Below are 25,062 nucleotides of genomic sequence, written 5' to 3'. Positions count from 1 at the left end.
AACAGCCCTTTCTGCAATTGTGGCTTTCAAACCTGCTGGGCTAGTATTTACTAGCACTTATCGCAAACCATGAAACAGTCACGTTGATGAAAAATAATCTACACACATATATTCCATGGGGACTGAGACCCACCCCCTCCATTTAGGAGCATTGCAGTAGTGCATTTCCAAGATGGAAAATTCAGAACAAAGTATCAATGTGTACAAGTCTCTCCAGTATTATTTATTGATCCACTGAATCCTATTTATGAGACTTTTCATGGGAGCACACATTTTCATCCCTAGGTTTCTAATGTATCACTTCCAAAGTATATGCGTTACATGGCTGATAAACTACACAAGTGACTTCTTCACATTAACTGTACCAATTACCTAGCTGTGGACTGGACAGTTTTCTGCATGAGAGCTGGGATGCTGATGTGTGATACGTGCAATTATATTCTATAATGGTCAGTGTTTGGAAAACATGGAGATGGGAGGTACACAGATGGCCTAGGCCTTGGTGAAATATCCTAGCTCCACATGGAATATAAGTGAAGCAAACATGAAATTTTAACACAAGAACAAAAGTCAGCCTCACTGGTATCAGGACTGGATAGAGTGGGGTTCGTCAGACGTCACTGCAGGTGTCTGCTTCTCACTAGACAACACATCTTATTCCTGTCTGAATGCTTAGGACACAGTCAGGGTTTTCCATAGAGTAGGTATTTGATTACTATGGACTGAATTCATGGATGAATCAACCCATCATTCCCCAAAGAATGTAAAAGTGTCCTCTGCTCTTCCTGCCTCCTTAGAGCTCTGTTCTTTGTAATTTTATACTGCCTTCCACCACAAGCTCGAGTTTGGGTGTCTACCCAACTAGCCACCCTCCCACCTAGCCTGGCAGCAATGCATTCTGGTCAGTAGTGTGTAGTGGAAATGGGGGTGTGGTGCCTCTGGCTCTTGGCCTTAGGAGGCTTGTGTACCTCCACTCTGCCACCTGAAATCCAGCCACAGCCATCTAGAGATGCTCAGGCAGTGCTACTGGACCACGAAGGACCATGAGGGTGTTTCTTTAGAAGAAAGCCCAGCTGTCTCAGCAGGGGCCACGTGGCCATCCCCTTGAGAACCCCCTCAAGATCAGCAGAGCCAACTCTGATTCTCAGTTGATCATAGGGGTGTGATCCCAGCAAAGTCCAAAAGGATGGCTCAGCTAGCCATGATCTGGGTAGCAAAAGTAAATGCTTTCTTTTTAAGCCACTAAGTACTGGGGTGAGTTGTTTCTGTCATTTTTGGTTTTGTGATTTTGAGAGAAGGTCTCCTGTAGCCCAGGCTGGCCTTGATCCTCACTATGTAGCTCAGGATGACCTTAAACTCCTGATCTTACTGCCTTCACTTCCCAAGTACACCACCACATCCAATTTTATGCAGTGCTGGAGATCGAATTCAGGACTCTGTGCAGGCATCCTGAGTCCCTGGGGCAGGTTTTCACATAACACATGAAACTGTTCATTCCTAGTGCTCTTGTTGGTGTCACTTGCCACATGGAACTTGTTGACCCTTCTTAGGGCTAGTCATGAATTGGGGGGTAAGACTGAAAAGAGAAAGCTGGCAGACATAACAAACCTAGAAATTATTTCAGTTGCCCATGGTAAGGGCGCGCACACAGTTAGATCCCCTGAGTTCTGCTGACCATCCAGTCACTTCAGAATGCGAAGTGGTCACCAGTGGCAACAAATGTGTAAAGAAAGCTAAAATCCAGAGCAGTGGTTCTTACATTTTTGTGAACAAGGAGGCCAGAAAGTACTCATGTCCTTGTAGTGAAACCAACTTGGACTCATTTGAAACTAATTACAAGGGCAGCAAGCGTCCCTTTTTTTATATGCCACACAAGAAGGAAATAGGTATCACCTGCACCATGGCCACTGGCCTAAACTAAATCGAGGTGCTGAGTAAGAAGTGGTGCCATCTTTCCCACACAAGCTCCACCAAGCTTTCCTGTGGAAGAGCCTACGTGGTTCGTGGGGTATGTTCCAGCCATGTCTAGAAAACCCACACCCATGTGCAAGACTGCCAGCGATTGGGAGACTGCCTCACTCACCAGTGGTGAAGAAGTAAAAGAGAATCAGACAAAACAACTATAAAACAGTGAAAACGAATTCCTTAACTACAGGGCATGCAATGAAAAGGACCCAGTAACAGGTTCTTTCCCTTACTGGAACAAGCACAATTAATAACAGATGATGCTATAAAAGAGCTTCTAGTGTTTTCTGACTTTAGCTGATTCTGATTGTCCTACTGTGGCCCATTAACTAGCGCACAGAGATGACATCAGCTCCGTGAAACCGAGGTGCTACATCTACATCCAATTTTTGAGATGTGGACACAACTAAGTTTGAAGCCCCTTCCAAGTGAAGATGATCCCCAGGGCCTGCAGGGCCTGCGTGTCAATCCTGAGAGGTAAGACATGTGCAGGGTCAGGCAGCTGGAGTGAAGCTGGAAAATCCAGAGTTTCTGCAGTCACTGGAAGTACAATGGAAGGAAATATAACATTTGAAAAAATATCAGTGACCTAACCAAGGCTCTAGTTCATACCATTGAGATGATGCAGAATTATAAAACACAGCCAATCTTTCTAAATGTGAAATAATTTCTTTAGAGACCATGAGGTTTAAAAGACGAACATAAGAGCCTAGAGACTGCCAGATGTGTACACACCTTTAATCCCAGCACTTGGGAGGCAGAGGCAGGTGGATCTCTGTGAGTTCAAGGCTAGCCTGGTCTACATGGTGAGTTCCAGGCCAGCTGCGACTACAGGGAGACCCAGTCTCAAAAAGACAAAAAAAAAAAAAAGTTGTCTCCATTGATCAAAGCTGAACTAAGCATACATGAACACAGGAATAAATCTGCCTGGTGGTGAGAGGACCTGGCATATGGCTTAGGCACAACATCACAGTGTTCTCCCTGTAGGCTTCCTCTCTGCACACTGCTCTTCACCTGTTCCCCTACCCTCTCCCTCTTCCTCCCTGACTCCTGCTGGTTTCCATGCTCAACAGAGCTCTTCCTGGGTGCAGGCTCTGACTCTCCTCTGCCTGATTACCTGACTCTGCTCCAGTATGTGGCATCCTCCTCGCGTCTGTTCCACCTGTGTTGTGGTATGGCTACTGCCACCCTCCCTTCCTTTTTCTCACCAAGGACCCTTCCTCCGCTCTCACTACCAGACAGAAGCTCCCTTGGGTGGGGCAGGGTAAGGCTCCGGCTCTGGCTGTGCTTTATTTTGCCATTTCTCAACAGCTCTCAGTGGCTAAATACAGGTTTTTCCAGAGCTCTAGAAATGGGCACTGAGCACACACATTTTCCCACTGGCGACATACTTAGGGAGAGGGGTGCTGCTGGCAACCATGTTCTTTGTGCTTGCTGCCCTTCTAGTCCTGAGCTTTGATTAACGGGGTCTGGATTGACATGCACTGTCTCTTCAGACACTGATGGGTGGGGACTGCATCATTCTGAAAGTGAGTGAAACAAGGCAGATACTAACTCTCATTCTTCTTCACTGAAGGGGAGGATACTCGATGGAATAAAGCTCCACCATTCAAAGAAGAAGAGAAGAGCTCCAGCACTACAAATGTTGCACTTCTGCACAGGTAAAATGCTACCTTCATCTTTAAACCCCCCCTAGGGGAAATGTATGAACTCTATCAGTGACAAGATCTAAAAAGAGAAACATGCTCTTTTTTTAATTTTTTATTTTTAATTTTATGTGTATGTGTGTATTGCCTGCATGTATGTGAGTGCACCCATGTCATGCAATGCCGCTGAGGTCAGAAGAGGGCTTTGGATTCCCCTGGAATTGGAATTAAGGACAGCTCGGAGTTGCTGAGCCATCTCTCCAGCCCCATGCTCTTTAAATGTATAGAAGGCCTCATGCTGGGAACTGTAACTAACATCCTAAAGAGTGAAACAAGCAGGCAAAATAGCAAAGAAAAGGAACCAAAAAATTGGCCATTAACGAAAAAAAACACAGAAAATGCAAGGTGGACTAGAACTGTACGTCTAATGCCACACAGTAATAACAGATGTGTAATAGATGAGAAATGTGACTACTGGGGACTTAGACACACACAGAGACACACACAGAGACGCAATCATAGACACACATACACAGATACAAATAGATACACAGACATACACACACAAACATAGGCACAAACTGACACATAGACATACAAACATAGACACACACGCAGAGACAGACACACACACAAACACAGATATACACATACAGACAAACACAGACACACACACACACACATATTGAAACATAGACACATATTTTTTGGCAGTATTAGGCACTGAACCCAGATCACACACATGCTAGGCTAAACTTCAGCCTGAGCAAAATATTAATTTAGGGAACAGGGTCAAGTTCTTGACTCCACTTCACATAGAAGGCGAGGAAAAACTTAGAAAACGCTGTGTTTTAACACAACTCATCCTTCAGAGCCAGTTTACGGAGACTTTCAGTTCTAATCCCCCAGAGAAAGAACGTCTTTCTGCTTTCTACTCTCAAATGTCCTTCTAGACATGGCATAAAAAATTAGAGAAGGGGCTGTGGAGATCAGTGCTCGCTGTGCCAACATGAGGACCGGAATTAGGATCCCTAGCATCAGGTAAAAAGCCAGGCATGGCAGGGCACCTTCTGCAACTCCAGTGCCGAGGAGGAGAGTCAGGCCCATCCCTGCTAGCATAGCCAGACTGGTGAGCCTCGGCCCAACAAGAGACCCTGGCTGGCTTTAAAAATCATACAAAAAGTGACTAAAGAAGACACCCGGGGCTGGAGAGCTGGCTCAGCGTTAAAGAACACTGGTTGTTCTTGCAGAAGTCCTGGGTTCGAATCCCAGCACCCACATGGCAGCTAACAACTGTCCGAAACTCCAGTCCCAGGGTATCTGACAGCCTCTTCTGACCTCTGCAGGCATTGCACGACAGGGGTACACTTACCTACATGTAGGCAATACATGCATACAAATAAAATAAAAATAATAAATAAAATTTTTTAAAAAGTTTAAGAAGACACCTGATGTCACCCATAGGCCTCCATGCACATGTGCACAGCACACACATTCATGTACACCTGCACACACAGATATATGCACACACATAAACATGTACACACACATAACACAACACATAATTAGAAGAACTTGCAGGAAAGAAATAAGTTCATTAAAGTGATGAAGAAATAGCACCTAAAGAAATATTTAAGGCAATCAGACTAGTTTTATCTGAACAAAAAAAAATAGAGAGAAATTACGTTTAAGCCTAGATTTTTCTGGTGCATATTTCTTCTCTGGAATTAAGCATGATGCATTTGTTCACGTGGCTTTCTTGCTGACAGGCCCCATGCAGGTGAAGAGAACTGACTGTCTTCTCAGCCTCAGCTCTGGTGAAGATGATCAGGAAGGTGTCTGGGCCCATACCACGCTTTTCGAGTCAATCAGAATTGAGTGATTATCTGTGGTTTCACCTATGTCAGTGCTCCCCATCACAGCACACTTATCCCTGAGCTGACTGCTAATGTAGAAATGTGAGCTGCTATTTTCGGCCTCACGAAGATGTGAAAATGGGCGCATGTGTCACCACACAAAGCAGAAACTCCAACTGGGAGGGACATGTTCACAGACGTAGGAAATGATGACAGAAAAGGGGGGATGGGGAAAAAGCAGTGTGTCATCACAGAGCTGCGGTCTCTGGTAAACCAAGACCGGGTAAGATCTTAGAGAGAAAGGACGGGGCGGGGGGGGGGGGGGGAGGGGGGAAGGGGGGGGGGGGGGGGGGGGGAGATGGCGAGCAAAGGGCGGGCAAAGGCCCTGATCAAGCAACAGCAGAAACAAGAGTGACTAAACAGACGGGCAGAAAACTGAAGGAGACCAGTGAAGTAGTAGAAGGAAAAGTCTTTAAATTATGAGATGAGTGTTGGAAATCAATCAATATGTACTTCTTCAGCAACTGACACAAGCATTTGTTTGATGGAAGGAATAAAACTATTAATTGTAAAAAATTAAATGCAATAATGATTACTAAATGTAACTGGGATGTAGAATCCCTGTGGCTTAAATTTAAGATCTGAGAGTTTTTAACTTTCCATTTATAAAATGGAAACACTCATGCACTGGGAATAGAGCGCAGTTAGTAGGATGCTGTCTAGCTTGCATGAAGCCCTGAGTTCCAACCCCATCACTGCATAAACTGGGTGTGGGGGTACATATCTGTAATACCAGGGCTCAGGAGGTAGAGGCAGGAGGATCACAAGGGCAATCTCAGTTACACATCAAGCTTGAGGCGAGCCTTGGATACATGAGACTTTATCTCAAAAAATAAAATGGAAAACTTTAGATTTAACATTTCCTTCATGACAGTATCACTAACACAAGCTCAGCTTTTATCTTCCCTGTTACTGAGAGATCAAGAGTTATTCAGCCCAAAGTCTCAGTCAACCATGGCTAAAACAGGGAAAGTCAGATTTATTTAGGGTTCAAGTAAAAAGACTATAGTAAAAAGGGACTTATTTAGCTATTTAAGACATGTATTTATACTATATTTTAAAAATGGTATTGAATTTTCTCAATACATGTATCCTTCTTTGGAAATGGCCCTGATCAAATCTAACAGTAGAAATTTTCTTCAAACACTTGCAGGCAGGGCATAATGGATGGAAAGAAAGGCATTCCTTTCTGCTTACCCACTCCTAGAAGCTCTAGGTACTGATGAAATGATCAGTAGCATTGCTCAGCTGAGCGTGCCCATCAGCCTGCTCTCTTCCGCAGTGCTCTTAGGACAAAACGCCACACTACATTAAAAAGGAAAACCACAAAGCCTTTCCCTATTTACTTTTAGTTCACAATTACGTGAGTAAACACTGACTTTCTGAGAATGAATACATGGAGTGGTTTGGGTTAATCCTCTGGCTCCTCAGTGGCATTCATGCCTCTCACTAAACCAGCAACCGTTTAAGGCACATAACGGGTTCAGGAAACATCCTTCACACTGCTTCAGGCAACTGGCTTCAACAGATGTGCCCCTCAATCTTTATGCTGGGTAAGCAAAGCTGTTTCTAAAGCCAAGATATTCCAGAATCGCACCCTCGGGGTTCTGTGACCACCAACGAGGCGGCAGCAGCAGCCCAGCCCTGACAGAACAGGCTTTCCCAGGTCTTGAGGAGCCTGAACACAGCTGTGTAATTAGGAGCTAGATGGCTTGTTTGACAGGGAGAATACTACACCAAGGGCTTTAGACTTGCTTTTGAATAAAGCAGCACACAGACGTGCTAGAGCAAATGAAATGCCATCCACGAAGCCCTCTCATTGGGTCTCACTACTGAGAAGCCTGGGTCTAAATAACAGCCACATACCTGTATTTTCAAGTTGCTTCAGTAAGGCCTGCATCCTGCTATTTTTCTCACTTTCTGGAATGATAATTAGGTACTGTCACAGAATGATGAATCAGTCTCTGGCTTTGGGAATCAGAGACAAACAACTACAGCTCTCCAGAAAAAAAGTCTTCAAATTTTTTAGGTGCACAAACTCCATTCCTTCTATCCTCTGAAATTTTCATGAGAAAGGTTTAATAATTACTGAAGAAACTACTTAGTCTGTAACTATATTTAAAGCAATTGAGAAGAAAAAGAAATGCCCAGCAGGAGATGTTTAAGAAGCAGAGTCTCACCTATCAGGGTGTGGAAGACGGCGGCAATGGCGCCAGCCACCACCATACACAGGACGGCTTTGGTCCTATCTCGCTTGCTGTTCACAAACACCAGGCCCACGTTCTTGAAGTCACTCATGGGCCCTGTGAAGAACTTCATCAGGGAATATGCCAGCCCGTAGCTGGCCAGCATCTCCACAGCATCTTCCTTGACGGCAGCAATACCCCGGTTCAAGGCCTGAAAGATAGAAAAAGAGCCACCAACAGTGTCAGATGTGGTGCTGCATCTCTGGGGAAAATCCCACCTTTATCCGGAGACTTAGTAGATCTGATTTCTATGGAAACACTGGACAGGGTGCAGGGTGAATCTCCCTCTAATTGGGTAAAGGGTATTGGTTTTTATTTTTGCTCATATCAGCTTCAGTTTGAGTATCTTGTTGTAGAGAAGATACCTGCCTATTAGGTAGAGTAATAATAAAACTCAAAAAAGCATTTGTTAGTATCAGAAAATAATTCTAAGAAGTATCAGTTAAAAGCTGATGTTTTTTGGCTCAGTGGTTAAGAGCATTGGCTGCTCTTGCAGAGGACCTGGGTTTGATTCCCAGTACCACATGGCTAACAACTGTCTTTAACTCCAGTTTCAGAGGAATCCAACACGCTCTTCTGACCTCCTCAGGCACTGCATGACACGGGTGCACTTACATACATGCATGCAATACATTCATACACATAAAATAATAAAATATTTTTAAAAGCCACCTAGCTGGGTATAGTGACTGGTGCCTGTAATCCCAGTACTCAAGAAGCCGAGGCAAGAAGGTCATGAGTTCTAGGCTAGTCTGAGCTACATATCAAGACCTTGTGTCAAAACACCACCCTCTTCTCTACCAAATCTCCTCATACATTAAATTTTATTTGTAGGCTGAAATTATATAAGAGCAACAGACATCATTTTAGAAGCGAATCTACCAGTTTATATGGGGTAAGTGAAGACTTTTTTTTTCTTTAAAGAGGGTATGTGTGTGTGCGTGTGTGTGTATGTGTGTGCGCATGCTGCACATAATCAAGTAACCTCAATATTATGTAAATGCTGTGTATGTAATTCTTCATGCATTCACATTATGAAAAAGGCTTTATGCTATCAAACAGATACTGTTCATCTAATTCACATCGTATCTTAACTTTAAATACATTCCTGAGCTCTGCGTAAACAAATTCACATGAAAAAAAATCTTTACACCAAACATTGCCCATCTATAATGCTGGCTCCAGAAGATGTGATTACCCTTTAAGCAGTCACCAAGAGTAACCAGCGTAGACTGGAAGGCTTGCCTGAGTAGCATTTCTAAATTAACCATCTCTCCTAGGAGACATATATCACCAGAGCTGGTAGAGCTGGTGGGAATGGGTGTCCAGGCATTGAGAACTTCATAACTGAAACACTCCTGACATCATCACTGCTCTGTTTAGGAAAAGGCAACTGAGCAGAAGAGCAAGCTTTCGGTGCAGGTGCATGTCTGTGTGTGTGTGTGTGTGCGCGCGCGCGTGCGTGTGTGCCAAAATAATGGGTTTCATGATGATGTCTTCACACACACATGCATTTTACTTTGTCCATGTCCATGCCCTGACTCTGACGTGCACCCTTCCCCTGGTCCTCTTCTCAGAGACTAGCTCCCTTCCTGCTTTCATGTCATGTGTGTGCCTATGTAGCTAAATCTAGTTCCACATCAAAGACAGCATGAGTATTTGCCTTTCTTTCCCCTGCCTGCCCTCCCCCTTTAGACCTCTTCCTCTCCTCACAGAGTATACATTTTTTGCAACAGACTTTATTGTTTACAGCAGTTTTAAATTCATGGTAAAAGTGAGTGGAAATGACAGAGTTCCCATTCATCCTGTACCACCACAAACACGGAGCCTCCCCTGCGTTCAACATCCTGCCCAGACTGGGACATTTGCTACAACTGATGAACTTGCATTCATACACTGTCCTCAGTCATTCCCAGCCAACATGAAGGCTCAGTCTAGAAATCTGACACAAGTCAAATGACATGTATCCATCACTACAGAGTCATTTTCTAAAATAATGACACCTTAAAGCCTTCCTGTCATGTTCAGTCTTCCAACAGGCACACATTCATAAAACCCATGCTCGGTCTGCTAGTGCAAAGCACAAATGCATTTTCCCTGTCTCCCTATTTTTATTGAGCAGATAGTGGTTCATAATTTTCTCCTGAACATAGCATTTATGGCTTAGTCTGAATGCTGCTTTGTAATACTCCTTAAAGACAAGACGCACAGTTCTAAAGGAGCCAAAGGGTGTCTGAAAGAAGAGAGGCTGAACGCAGCAAATGAACCCAAGAACTTCAAACATATAATATCTGAGAATTACAAATCATACTACATTATAACAAAACAAACTCAATCCATTACTTATGTTTCACTGGCTTGAAGACTGTCATTTATAAGGTACATTATTAGCTTATATACCACTAAACAAGGAAGAAATACTCCCACTTACAACTGGATGCCAGCTGCTTGAAAGATGTACTCAGACTGCAGACATACTAAAACGTATGTGTGCAAGATGATGATGTGTATGCCTCAGTCATTAAGAAAGAAGTATTACGTGTTACACTGAAAACGATTCCGAAAGCCGGGGTGGTTTTCCTTTCTAATATAATAGACTGTCAGCAAAGGCTCAGCGCACAAACAGGTAGAACTACTTGGCAGAACTCAGGGGCTTCAAATTCCTTGCTTGCACTTCCTTTCATTTTCCTCCCCAGAGATGCTGCTGACACATTGTAACACTTACAAAGCCCAACATTCCATGCAAGGACTCCTGGGAGGACGGAGATGTATTTACGGGAATAGACACTGCATCAAAATGATTATAGAAAAGCCTACAATAAAAATGTATGACAGCTGAAGGAATTCATTCTTTTTTGAATGAAGTTGAACTATAAAGCTAGTTTTTCATAATTGTTTTCAATGGTATCTCAAATTCTTTTTTTTTTTCTAGTAAAAAATGTGAACATTTCCCTGAGAAAAAAACAAAGGAAAAGAAACAAATTTTCCCTTCTACCAAATACTACTTTGATACTACTGAGCAAAATAGAAACCAAGAAGCTCCCTGGTGGCAAACCTATGTTTAGAAGCTTACCAATTTAACTAATCCTGTGTGGCTTAGTGGATACTGGGGTGCCCATCACACTCCATAGATTTCCCCAGGTGGCAGGAAGCCAAGAACTAGATGACAGGCATATAAAGATGGGCCACCTGCTTTCATTTAGGTCACTCTGGAACTGTTCCCTAAAAAGTGGAGACCAATCTTTGCTTCCCTTTCTCCAGCACCTATCCCGATTTTGTCTCTTCATTATGGCACAAGAAGGTACACACCTCAGGTTTTGTTTCCCCAGAACTCAACTCAGAACAGTCTTTTTTGTCTTTTTGAGACAGGGTCTCCCTGTAGCCTCAGCTGGCCTGAAGCTTGCTATGTGGACCAGGCTGGCCTTGAACTCAGAGAGATCCTCCTGCCTCTGCCTCCTGAGTGCTGGAATTAAAGCTGGGCTGGTGGCACAGAACAGTTTTTAATTACTTGCTTTCACGTCCTAGAGCCGGTATAGTCTTTCCCCACCCCTTCCCCACATCCTTCCCCAAGTCTTTGATTGCAACCTTTAAAATATTTATTTATTATTTTTTATTTTATGTGTACGAGTGTATTGCCTGCATGTAAGTGCACCCATGTAGTGCATTGCCCACAAAGAAGAGGGCATCAGATTCCCTGGAATCAGAACCATGGTTATATTAACATTTTAAAAATGTAGTTTTGAGACAGGGTTTCCTTATAGTCCCAGATGGCCTGGAACTTGCTATGTAGACTAGGCTGGCCTCAATTTCACAGAGATCTGCCTGCCGCTGCCTCCTGAGTGCTGAGATTAAAGGTGTGCATCACCGCACCTGGCTTTAATACCTTTTAACATTTATTTACTGTGTGTGTGTATGTGTGCACGCATGTGTATGGAGGTCAGAGGACAACTTGCAGAAGTGGGTTGTCTTCTTCCCAGGATCAAACTCAGGTTGTCAGGCTTGGCAGCCAGTGCCCTAACCTGCTGAGCAGTTTAGACAGCTGCTGAATTGTTTGTTTTAATTGCTCAAAAGTGTGTTAAAATTTAATTGACATACATTATTTAAGACAAGTTTCAAATATACCTAGTAGCACACCTAAATAATGCATGACTAGATTGTGTTTTCTTCCTGGCAATTTTTTTTTTCTCTTGAACAGCAACATCTATAAGCCCTAGCTTATACTGTCTCATCTGCAGTGCTTTCCGTTGTGACCAGCAGCTCCTGCCTGGAGTCCTAACCCTAGAGCTGAGGCAGGAGAGAGGAAGGGTGCAGTAATGACAGCTGTCTGCTATGGGTGGTCCCGTGCACCACGTTGCTGCTCGGGTCCCTGGCTCTCCGCGTTGCTGGGGTGCGCGCGTGTCTCCGTGACTACTGGATGCTGACGACTCTATGGGTCGCTGGGCTTCCAGGCGGGTTCTGTTCAAAGCTACAGGGCACTCCCTTGAGGTACACGATCTGCCGGCCGCTGGATCACGTGGGGAAGTTCAAGAACGGCGAAAGCAAAATCTCCGAGAGTAGTTGTTTACGAAGGGACAGCCCCCTCCGGAGAGACAGAATCATAGACAGTAAGACACAGAACTCAGCTCAGTCAGGTACAGCTCCTTTGTTCAGTGACTCAGCTCTGCTCCAGGTCTTAGTGATTCAGCTCCAATTAATTAAGGGGAAACCAGGATATTTTATAGTGTGGGGGCAGTAGCAAAAGCCTTAGTTGATAGGTGCTTTGTAGGATGCCCCATTTACATGTGGTGGTGGGCTTCCACCAGGCTGCCAGACATTGCCTGATTATCACACAGGAAAAACCTGGCAGTTTCTGTGCCAGAGGCCATGTTTTTGGTAGGGCATCTGTGGCAACCACTTCAAAAGGTGAGTCAGGAAGAGAGTAAGAGACACCCTACTGGAAAGAGGAGTCTCTGCATAGAAACGCCGAGCCCCTTGGGCTATCCGGACATGGAGAGACTGCTACCCAAAACGGCAGGAGTCCCCAACAGTCTGCAAGCCGGAGGGGGACATTTCATTCAGCGAGACTTGAGCTAGGATCTGCTTCTCTCACTTAACTGATGAGTGGGTCAAGGGACTTCCTCTGCCAGAAGGACACAAACAGCCTTGGGAGGCATGGAAACAGGTCATACACAGAGCACCAAGCAGTGACTAGGCTAGAAAAGACCCAGAAAGCAAGAGCTTTGGTCCACTTCATTTACCACACACACCTTTGCTATCCAGGAAGCTTTCAAGTATCTGCTAAAGGAATAAACAAATGAATTTGCTGCTTTCTACCAGGAACTTTAAGGGTTATACTAATGTTTACAAACTTTAAAAGTGACCTTTTAACCATGAGATGTTATTGCTTGATTTAATGTTTGCAGTGACATTAAATGTAAATGTTATTTTTAAAACATTTGATTTCAAGAAACATCAAAATGCATGAAAAGTTTGGGAATTGAGAAGATGTGCTACATGAATGTTATTTGTGCTACATTCCCATTTATCCAACTATTTCTCCCAATCTGCTCAACTGTTAATTTCATGATTTTGTTTTGCTATCAGAAATATTGGTACTATGAAGCCCACTGATCATATCATGGAACTTTTTTCTTTTTTTAAATTTTGTTTTATTTTTTTGTGTGTATATATTTCATATAGAACATCTCAAACAATCTTAATCATCTTTATATCCCTGTCCCCACTGGCACCCTCCCATAGTCCCCTCACTGGAACCCACATACTCGGTCATCTCTGTTAAGGCCCACTGTGTTATCAGTGACCCCAGTTGTTCCCCAGTGCAAGTCCATCCACTGAGGTCTAGTCAACCTATCTAGAGTCCCTTGTTTTAGGAAGATCAGCTCTTCATCTAGCACCAATTAGTTGCCAATATTCCTTTAGGTAAGATTGGGGTCTGTTGTTCATTTTCCCAGTTCTATGCTGGGTTTTTGTCTGTGTGAGTTTACATGGGACTTGTGTATGCTGACACCATTGCCATAGAATCATATGAGCAGGTTCCCAGGAGCTAGTAGGACTCTGTTCCCATGCGGTCATGTACCTCTTCCCTGGCTTTTACATTCTTTCCACCTCCTTTTCTGCAATGGTCCCTAAGCCGTGAAGTTTAATAAAGGAGCCCTGTCCAAGGATCATTCAGCAGACTCTTGATCTCTATGCTTTGGCCACTTGTGACCTTTTGTGTTCCTGGCCCTCCACTGCATGAGGGAGCTTCATTATTGAGGACTGAGAGATTTCATTAGTGTCCACTTCTTTACCCCCATTCTATGTTCCATGAGCCTTCAGTGTGGAGGTTGCATTGCAGATGTGTCACTGAGGCCTGGGGAATTCACAGACAATGTCTGTGTGTGACCCGTTGTGGTACTTGATAATCTCTGACTGGTGCAAAATGAGCCTCTTAAAAATATGGAATGCTTCATGAATTTGCATGCTGTCCTTGTGCAGAGGCCATGCTAATCTTCTCTGTATCGTTCCAATTTTAGTATATGTGCTGCTGAAGCGAACACACGGAACTGGTCTTTGCTACTCTTATTCATCCACAATAAGATGATTTTGTTCAAAGATGACTTTGTTTGCACACTTAACTTTTTACTTAATCTTCCTGGCACTTGTAATGTGAGATGGATCAAAGTTAACGTCCTCCAATGGGTTTACATTTCTTTAAAACCACATCCTGTATAAGCCATCCATTTCCTGTTTATTTGTGGTAGTTTCTCCCTTTTCACTGGGTTCTTACCTGTCCTTCAGGCATTAACAGGCTCTTCTCCTGTTACTGTGTCACCTATTGACGCGTGTTCCATTTTCTTCCCAGCATGCTGTTCCCGGTCACATTCATATATACACTTCTTTTCTGGTTAAGTATCTGTCTTCTCTGAGGGCAAGCTCCAGGGAGCAAAGACCTTCTTCTCACCACTTCATGGCCAGACACACAGAACGGCAGGGCACCACACGTATGACAGATGGATGAAAAGAGAAACTGCAGAAGAGGCCAGAGCACCACAAGGTCTGAGCTACCCATTACAGGAAAAAAAGGCTGGGGTGTGCGGCATGTAGGGGAGACATCTGGGTATGGATGTGCCTCTGCAGGCCATCAGCATAGGGATGACACTTAAAGCTGGAAGGCTAAGTAAAGATCCTCTGGGGAGTCTATAAATAGAAAGAAGAGAGCCAAGATTCAACCCTGTAGTTCTCTGGGGATAAACCAACGCCTGTCAAGGACATGCATGCCTGGGTCCTGCTGACATGTGACTAGGCCATACTTCAATGTTAACTGAATGTTATCTAGCTTGGAGGCTTCGGGCAATGCTGCTCCCAACCCAGCAGCATCTAAATCCTGCACGAATCTGATGCAGCTGATGAAAAGCACTTGTTATGATCTTGACAATCAACTCAAAAAGCATCTGGGATGTCTTAGGGATGAACGAGGCCTTCGAGCATAGTCCTAAGGTTCACCTGCTGGTCCGAAGCCAGACCCTAAATCTTCACCATTTTCCAAAGCAAAGACACTTGAGCTTAGATTGGAGCCAGACCTAACAGTACTCCAGCAAGTATAAATATGGTGCTACCCCTTGGTCACAGCGCAGTTCTGGTCACAGAAAGAATGGCATGGGTCTCTCCTCACACTTCAGACATCCACACAGAGGACCAGCAGCAGCACAGAAAGTCAGACACACAGACACACCACCTTCTCAGAAACGCTGGTGGGCCAGGGGTGCCTTGTGTCTCCTAGCATTGTCCAGACTCAAGTTGCCTGTTTTTTCCACAGCAAGTTTACAAAACCACAGGATATGAAAAAGTGAAAAAAAAAAAAATGCAACCTCCGGGGGAATGTTTATGAAATCCCACAGGTCTGACCTGATCTCTCCGGGATGAACTGTCTAGGTCAGGAAATCCTACAAAAGCTCCAGACTGATTTTACTTGGGATCTGAAGCCCAGAAAATCTCTAAGCTACAGACAGATCCTTCAGGCCAAGTCACCAACTCCCTGGAGCCTGCTGTCATTTCACATTGATGGCAGCTAAGCAGCTATTACAAGCGAGGGGGACTGTGCCTCAGTGTTCCAGATCCAAGCCGAGACCCCCTCCTCTGGGGCAGCACATCTGCTGTGCGGGTTTCCGGGCTTTCTCCTGGGTAAAAAGCCTTGAGACACTGGTGTGGAGAAAAAGTTATTTTTCTGGGCTTAGTAGAGAATTTGAGGCAGTGAGTTACAACCATGGTCACTGTAATAGTAGGGTACATTAATCTGAGTCCCCTGGGCCTCTGATGACAAAGCAGCTTTTTACCTTTCCTGAAGTTTTGGACATGGTGACAAGCCTGGATATAAAAACAGTGTTGTAACCCGAAATAAACCCTTTCCTCCCTGAGAGGCTTTTGGTCGGTGTTTTATCACAGCAACAGAAAGCTCGCTTGGACTGCCAGTCTTCAGGTCCTTCCCAATCCCTCCTCCTGCGATTCCTAATTCCCTCTCAGAGAAACTCTTACCTCCTACTTCATCTGTAAAAAGGTCACTGGGTGGAGACTAAATTTTAGGGAGGTTGTTCTCTCTCTAAAACAATAAAACTAAACAAAACACATCTGCCGCAAGCCCTCCCCCACTGTGTTATTCCTGCCAGGTGGATCACGGATGTCCATCTGGGGCTTGGTCTGGATGGCCTCTGTCCTTCTGCAGACCCTTGTTCATATCCAGTTTTTCTTTCCTGTTTGATCTTTGCTACCTGCCTGGCTCATTCCTGTCCAGGTTTATACTGTGCCTGTCTCTTCCATCTCAAAAAGAAACCTTCCCCTGACTCCACACCAACCTATTAGCTCCTTGAGGCAGATTGCTACCAATTTTCCTGCATTTCCTTAACACCATGAATGCCTGAATGCAATGAAGGAAGAATACACATGTTCTACAACTTATATATGATCACTGATGGGCAAAATCTCCATCTCTAGGCTTCGTTTTTATAGGTAAAAAACCAAATGAACATTCCTTGGTAGAATTTATGGATTTAAAACATGCAAAGTGATGACAGGCACACCAGATCTGTCTTTGTAGTTCTGATAGTCCCTGAGTAGACAGGGAAGGCCTCCCCCGGCGTTTCTGCCCTGTCACACTGGACACCCAACTGGCTGCTTAACTGTAGTCACAGACGCACAAATAGAATGCAGCCTTGGGCCACATAATTAGCTGCCTAAGTATAAAACTTAAGCAAAACTTCCTACTAATCCTTCCTTCCTTCCTCCCTCCCATCCTTCAGATGGCACTGGAAAGCAAGGTAACCTGTTCCCTGATAGACTCAATGCCTGTGGTGTAATTTAGTTGCTGTAAGAAGAAAAATCAAACTTAGATTGAAAAGATAGGACCTAGAGAAACTGAGTCTGCCACAGACTGAGTGTGGGGCTGGTGGTCTGGCTCAGAAGAAGAGTGCTTATCTAGCATACATGACACCTGAGTTCAATTCCCAGAAGAACTACAAAGCCAACAAAACAGAGGGTGAGTGTGCCACTGATACCAGGGTAGTAATATCCAAATTCGAAAGACGGGGACTTGTGAGAGCAACAAGGTATTCAAGAGGGATGGCTACACAACTCAGGAAGTGCCTAGGGCTCTGAACCTGTATGTGAAATCCAAGGCCACACTAGGAGAAAGGCTCTTTCTATTCATAGGCAAATGACTTTTCCAATTCTCTGGAGATATCCAGTTGGGATTTGATATGCTATGGTAAAAGTTCCTCTTAAAATTTTAATCCCAGCACTCTGGAGTTCAAGGCTAGCCTGGTCTACATAGTGAATTCCAGGCCAGCTGGGGCTACAGGGAGACCCTGTCTCAAAACAATTTTTTTTTTCTTTTTAGTACAATGAGTATGAGTACTCTCTTGACTTGTTTCATCCTGGAGTAGAGAAATAAGCGAGACTTATAGGCTAGACAATCATTTGTTTTGTTAGGGCAGTCCAGACTGTCTTCTAATCCTTGTGATAAAAGATGATTCCTGTCTACAGATTCAGGGTTCCTGTCCAACTTGTTACCTTGTGAAATAAAACAGCCACTGAAGAAGTTAAAATGTAGTTTAAAAATGTTAAACTCAACATCTTCAGAGTGTTGGCAGTTGGAGATGTAGAAATTTAGAACATGACTAGGCACAGCCACCTGTGGGGGCAGCGCCTCCTAATGATGTGGGTAGTCAGCCATTTTGGATGGCAGTCCTCCCCAGGAGTTCCTGTAATTTTCCACTGTTATTGTTCTGTTTGTCTGTATTTTAAAAAGTGGTTTGGGTTAAATTGGATCATTTGTCTTCCCGGTAGTTTTCCAGCTACGTTTTATTTTTTCAAGGATCTATACCGCTCTGTTTAGCTGGAGCTCCAGCCAAGAACTTAACACCCACACACGAGGCTGTGGTTTGAAGAGAACAGCAGGGAAACGAGCCTGGTCTCTTTAGAAGTCAAAGTTACGGCTCTGTGCTGTAGGTCCATATTTAGTGCTTCCTGAAAACCCTGAGGTGACCCTGGTCCAGCCAAAAGATGACACTGGTATTTTCTGCTACTTGTGAAACCTGAAGAAGAGTTTCTACAGAATAGAGACCGACTCTCAGATGGAGAAGGACGCGATGGAGAAGTCAGTGTGTTCCTCCCAGATTCTTCGGAAGGGCTGAGGAAATAAAAAGCATTTTTTGGACTACGCTCTTCATCTGAAAATATGTTTAATTGTGAAAGGAAATACTTTAGTGTCGTAGGACTTCTCAAGCTTCCTGATCGTTCACTTAGACATGAAGCCCATTCACTCAGCCAAACTGAATTTTAATTCAAAATGGGGGAAGGCTTGACAAAGAAGGAATACTACTAAGAGAATTCTACTGTGAGCGGGCTGTGATGGTACACACCTGTAATCCCAACACTTAGGAAATGGAGGCAGGAGGATCAGGAATTCAAGCTCATCCTCAGCTACATACAGTAAGTTGGAGTTCAGCCTGGGAATACATGAGACTCTGTCTCAAAAAAACCAAAAAGAAGATTCTAGTACCCTTTAAAAGAAAAAGCAGAGGCGTCTTGGGCTGTGAAAAAAAAAAAAAAAAAACCTGTTCTCTACTGTAGTGCCAACCAGCTATTGTTCTAAAATGATGGATAAATTTGTCTTCTCCCCCTATCTAGAAGCCTTTGAGAGGGAACTGACGCTGATTCTAACCACTCCAACAGCTATCAAAATACCTGAAAGCAAATCCTGAATCCATCACTCTAGAGTCCAGCCTTGGAAGACAAAAGAGAAATGAGGAGGAACCCAATAGAGGGATGCTTTTGGAAGCCCTTGTCAAGAAACTCCAATGGACTTGCATATGAACATTTGAAAATTGCCCTGGTCTGATTTTTTTTTCTAGTTCCCTGTCTAGAACTTGTAATGCTAATTACTCTTGCCTTTACTTCTCCTTCACATCTCTATTCACCAGTTAAGGATTTTCTTTTCCCTCTATAGATAAGAGTTATGCAATTTGGGAGTCTTTTAGATAGACCCACTGAAGGGGTACCCCAATTGCCTCATCCTGTTGTCCCTGTTCAGCATGGAAGAAGCCAGAGCGGTCTGCATCCGAAACCCCTATCCAAAAGCTGGGTAACCTCTTCAGAGGATGGTGTGATAAGAATAGGAAGTAGAGGGGCTGGAGAGATGGCTCAGCAGTTAAGAACACTGGTCGTTCTTGCAGAAGACCCGTTCTTGCAGAAGACCTGGGTTTGAATCCCAGCACCCACATGGCAGCTAACAGCTGTCTGTAACTCCAGTCCCAGAGGATCTGACAGCCTCTTCTGACCTCCGTGGGCATTATACGACACGGGTGCACTTACCTACATGCAGGCAGTATACACGTACACATAAAATAAAAATGAAATTAAAAAAAAAAAAAAAAGAATAGGAGGTAGGAATTGGCTAGACAGCATAAAAAGGCCCCAAAGAAAAATTGGCAGTTTCTTGGCTAAAACTCACAATGTCCTTGGGCCTCTTAGTAATCTTTATGAGTTCAAGGCCAGCCTGATCTACATAGTGAGTTCAAGGACAGCTGGGGCTACAGAGAGACAATGTCTCAAAAAGACCAAAAAAAAAAGAAAGAAAAGAAAAGAAAAGAAAAAAAAAGAGTACATGAAGTTGTTCAGGAAAAAGGGATGGGGAGATATGGGAAGAGTTCGAAGGGAGGGAGTGGGCGTGGATTTGATCAAAACACCTTATATGCATGCATGAAATTCTCAATAAGCTATTTTTTTTTTTAAAGAAGAGCACTGACTGCTCTTGCAGAGAACCCGGGTTTGATTCCCAGCACCCACATGGTAGCTACCAACTGTCCTTAACTCCAGTTCCAGGGGAATCTAAAGCCCTCTTCTGACTTCTGCGGCATTGCACAACAGGGGTGCCCTCACATACATACAGGCAATATACTTATACATATAAATAAAATAAAAATAATAAATAAAATATTTGAAAAAAAAACTATTCTCTACCTGAATCTCATATTTTTATTGTTGAAATATCATATTTCAAAGTAGTTTTTTATACTTATATAGACATATGGTCCTCAAATAATGACACCCATTTACTTCAGACCTGAGTTTAAAATTTTTTATATTTAAAAACAACAGGAGATCATTCTGTTGGTAAGGTTTTGCCATGCAATCCTGAAAACCCAAGTCCAGATTCCCAACATCCATATAAATTCTGAGAGTGGTGATCCATGCCTGTAATACCATCAGTGGGGAAGAAGAGATGGGAGGGTCCTTGGGGCTTTCTAGTCAGCTAGTCTAGCCTAATTGGTGAGCTCCAGGTTTAGTGCATTGACAGACCTCATCTCAAAAAACAAGGCTGTTCCTGACTCGTGCAGCACAACAACAGCATGAAGATGACGGGGATAACTGACCGCTCTTGGATTGGATTTGAGGCCTGCTCTGCAGGAGGGAATTCATGGCTGACACTGTAAGCCAGGTCAAAAGACATGGTGCAGGAGGTCAGAGACTTTAGGGGGACCTACTACTGTAATGTTCTAAATGGACATACTGTCAAACTGTCCTCTAAGTATTTATGTTTATACACTTGGGCCTTCAGCCTTTGCCAGAGAAACTTCCCTCAGCAAACGCAGAGATCCACAACTGGTCAAAGTACTGAGAATAAGTGACTGTTGAGTGCACAGCCCTAAATGGAACATCTATATCACATCTCCTACCCCCAAGCTCAAGTAACATCCAGAAAGAGGGTGTAGGAAGACTATAAGAACCGGAGGTGGGGAGGAGGGCTGTGAAATGCCAGCTTCTGGACGTCACACGACTTTCTTTTTTTTTGAAAATCCTAACGAGTTTATTGGGCTTGCTAACAGAGCATAGGGTGGGAGTTTATTTACAGAAGAGTGGGCACCCCCCATTTACAACTGCGCTGGGAAGTCCACACTCAAATATACACCCTGTGACTTCCCAACAGCTGCGCAAAATGTTGAGAGATGTGCCTCATGGAGGTCTCTAGGTATCCTTAGCCCCTCCCCCACATACAGCCAAGGTTGCCCGATTGGGTGGCAGGGGTAACTGACTCACCCATCGACTCCTTGATGAGCATGGGATGGAGGTGTGACTATAGCTTGCAGGCACAGTGGTCTGAGGACACTTCTAGTTAACACTCGACCCCTTCCTCCAGCTCTTACCTTCTTTCCATCAACCTCTTCTGCAAAAGTCCCTGAGCCTTGGGGAGGAGGTGATAAGTGTGGGGGGATCTTCCTCCCACTGTGGCAAGGCACTGAACTTTCGGGTCTCTGCATCATCTGTTTTCCAAAGGCTATTGGCCCATTTCAGTGGGATTTCATCTATTATAAGCATTTGGTGCTAGGATCCACAAATGAGGGAGAACATATATCTTTTGTTTTTTCTGAGTCTGTGTTACTTCACTTAGTATAACAGTTTCTAGATTCACCCATTTACCTGCAGTTTTCATGATTTCATCTTTCTTTACTGCTGAGTAGAACTCCACTGTGCAAAAGGACCACATTTTCATAACCACTCTCCAGTTGAGGGGCACTTAGGTTGCTTCCCTCCCTTAGCTATTGTGAAAAGAGCTGCAACACACATGGTTGTACAAGTGTCTACACAATAGAATGAGTCCTTTGGGTATATGCCAAGGATCCACCTTATTTTTTGAGACAGGCACTTTATAGCTTGTTAGTGAGAAGGTAGTACAAGCAAAGGTGAAGTCCTTTGCCCAGGGTGGACATGAAGGAAGAACCTGGAGAGCCTGACCTCACCTTGTGATCCTGAGCTCTCTCTAGTGCAATAACAGAAACCCTCCTTTTATTTTGAATTAAGATACTGTAGGTGATGGCAAATTCTTCCTAATATCAAAGCCCAGAGAGGACTAGCTATCAGATCAACAAGAACTTCTGGATAAAGGCTAATTTATTTATTTGCAGTGCTGGAAGTTGAACATGTCCCATGCATGCTGAGCAAGTATTCTGCCACTGAGCTATACCACCAGCCCCAACTATTTCTGTAAAAAACTCCAAAGATCCTAAAGCAAGATTATTTTTTAAGAAATGCTATGTAAGGGGTTGGAGAGGTGGCTCGGCGGTTAAGAGCACTGGCTGCTCTTATCAAGGATCCAGGCAAAACATTCATACATATAAATTATTTTTTAAATAAAATAATTTCTGTCAGGTTGAATAAAACTTCTTTGGATGCTTCAAAGAAGCTTCTTCTTTTGATGGAGGAACAGGGTCACAGTATCTAGTGACAAAAGTCAAGCCTAGTCACTAACTTACAGACCGGGCAAAGAAGTCCCACAGAACCAGCAGTTCAGTGACTTCCTGGACAAAAGCTCCTAGGAAGATCTCCAAGTAAAGGACAGAATGTCAGTATTGGGCCCCTCTTTCCTGTGTTCTAACTCTGTGTAAATAACAGGGCAAGTTGGTCCCTAGAAAAGGCATTCATTGAAAGTAGCCTAACCTCAGTCAAGGTCTCACTGACTCCAAACAGAGGAAGGTTGTGATGTCCCCATGGACATCAGGACAGTGACCTGGCATCGCCTGGCTATAGGGCAGTCTGTGGGTCAAGCCCTGTACCATCACGGTGGCTCAATACTCTGCTAATCTATAGGTGGTGGGTTTGTGGTTTTCCTAACTTTCAATCCATCTTTCTGATAGCTGAAGGCCAAGAACAGGGAAGTTCCCATCAAAACTTCCCATTGCCCAAACATTATTTATATCTATGTAGGTCCTACGAGACCCAAATTTCCACTCAGAGTAAAGCCCAAGGCAAAAAGAACTTATATGTGTAAGCATGAAATTTTACCAGGTAAAACTAAAATTATTTTCAACCATCATTTAGGAATATAATAATATAAATATATGCTAAAAAGAATAATGTTCTTAGTCTTCTTTCATAAAACTCTCTACTGGCTGGGCATGGCGACACAGGTCTTTAATACCAACACTCTGGAGACAGAGGCAGGCAGATATCTGTGAGATTGATGCTAGCCTGGTCTATATAGCAAGTTTCAACCTAGCTGGGGCTACAGAGAAACCCTGTCTCAAAAACAAACAAACAAAACCCAAAACAAAATAACTCATTATGTATATTTATTATTTAAAAGGAATCAATAAAGGAAAAAGAAAACTAAAAGTGTATATATTTTCTCTATGCCTGATGGACACACACCCCATGTCTTATTATAAAATAGCTGTCATAAGAGACAAAATTATAAGATTCTTGGGAATAATTCAAATAAGCAGTCATTAATTTTTTCCCTTTTATTTATTTAGTGTGTATGAATGCACATGTGCCATGGAGCATGTTTGAAGGTCAGAGGACAACTTGTGAGAGCTGCTCTCTCCTCTCGCCATGAGTTCCAGGACTGAACTCGGGTCGTCAGGTTTGGAAGCAAGCACCTTTACCTGCTGAGCCATCTCTCTGGTTCTTCAAACAAGTATTCTTAAATGAAACCAAAACACAGCATTTGGTTGAAGTATATAAAATAAGACCCAAATAAATGGAGCACCAAGCTATGTTTCTTGATGAGAGGACATCACAAACACAGTAGAAATCTTTCTGAATTTATCTATAAATTTCATAGAGTCTGAGTTAGAATCCAGCAATTTGGGTTTTCATTTGGACCTAGGCCAAATGATTTTTAAGTTCAACCAGGAGCAAAGACAAGAAGACCTGATGAAGCCCAGCAAGGACCCTGATACCATGGACAGTCAGCTGCAGAGAAGGGGGCTGAAGAAGAGACTCCACTGGGACCCAGCCAGGGAAAAGACTCCACACCTCAACAGGAGTTGGGAAACGAGACAGGCCATCACAATCAGATGAAAAACTGGAAACAACTCATAAGATCTAAGACTAGCAAGATAAGGCATAAGGGGAAATTTTACAGTTTTGGCAGGCATGTAAACTGCTGTAGCTATGAGGAAAGAGAGCTTGCAAGAAGTATTAAGCTAAGCTGAGCACAGTGGTGCAGGCCTGAGACTCCAGCATTTTTAAAAAGGAAATTTAACAGCCTCCGATCACACTTGGGTGCAAGGCAACCACTCAGACTCATCTGATGCTTCCAGAGTAGTAAGGATCAAAAGGCTCAGCGCCTTTCTAAGACATGTCCATTTAGAAAATCTCTGAAGAATTTCTTTGGCTTGACAACCTCTTCTTTTGTTACATGTATACATTCCAATGTGTGCAGTGCACACACACACACACATATATATATATATATATATGGATGTACGTGCATGTGTTTGTATGTATGTGGAAGCCAGTGGTCCCCCTCTGTGTGTGTGTGTGTGTGTGTGTGTGTGTACATGTGTTAGGCATGTGCTGTACTCACTTGTGCACGTGGAAGCCAGAGGTTGTTGGCTTTGAGTGTCTGTCTCTGGCACTTTGCACTGTAATTTTGGGAACAAGGTCTCTCACTGAACCCGGAGCTTGCCATTCCAGCTGAAATGGCCAGCACGTCCCGGGGATTCCTGCCTCCCAGCACTGGGACTGCAAATGTGAACCACAACACTCACTTTTGAGTTTCACTTTTCAGTTCCACAGCATGGAATCCAGTGCATTGTCCCAAGTTTAAATGCACTCAGATTCTCTCACAGTCTTGAATAAACTTGTTTCTCTCTAGTTATTCACCTCCATGTGAAGATGGAAGGAGAGAAACTAGTAAAATATAACAAGCTATTTTATCACCTCGCTGTCATCCTCACAGACACACGTGGAACTTGAGACTTGTCTCATATGACTGTAGCACATATTTTCTTGGCAAAAATCGAAGAATTC

At 43.7% G+C, this 25,062-nt stretch overlaps 1 protein-coding gene and 1 non-coding gene across 2 annotated transcripts in view; both read right to left on the bottom strand.

Annotated features, from left to right (window-relative positions):
- Ankh (ANKH inorganic pyrophosphate transport regulator) overlaps window positions 1-25,062 on the bottom strand; it is a 146,677-nt gene that overhangs the window by 51,573 nt on the left and 70,042 nt on the right. Inside the window, exon 2 of the mRNA XM_008821772.2 lies at window positions 7,708-7,924. Coding sequence (XP_008819994.1) covers window positions 7,708-7,924 — 217 coding nt within the window. The remainder of the gene's footprint in view (window positions 1-7,707; window positions 7,925-25,062) is intronic.
- Window positions 14,206-14,312, bottom strand: LOC115068208. Its single transcript, XR_003847582.1, has one exon. It is a non-coding gene; the product is annotated as a U6 spliceosomal RNA (small nuclear RNA).

Source organism: Nannospalax galili, unplaced genomic scaffold, assembly GCF_000622305.1.
Source record: "Nannospalax galili isolate Female #2095 unplaced genomic scaffold, S.galili_v1.0 scaffold207, whole genome shotgun sequence".
Lineage (NCBI taxonomy): Eukaryota > Metazoa > Chordata > Mammalia > Rodentia > Spalacidae > Nannospalax > Nannospalax galili.
The sequence above is the reverse complement of the archived record's forward strand: the minus strand, read 5'-3'. Positions and strand labels throughout refer to the sequence as shown.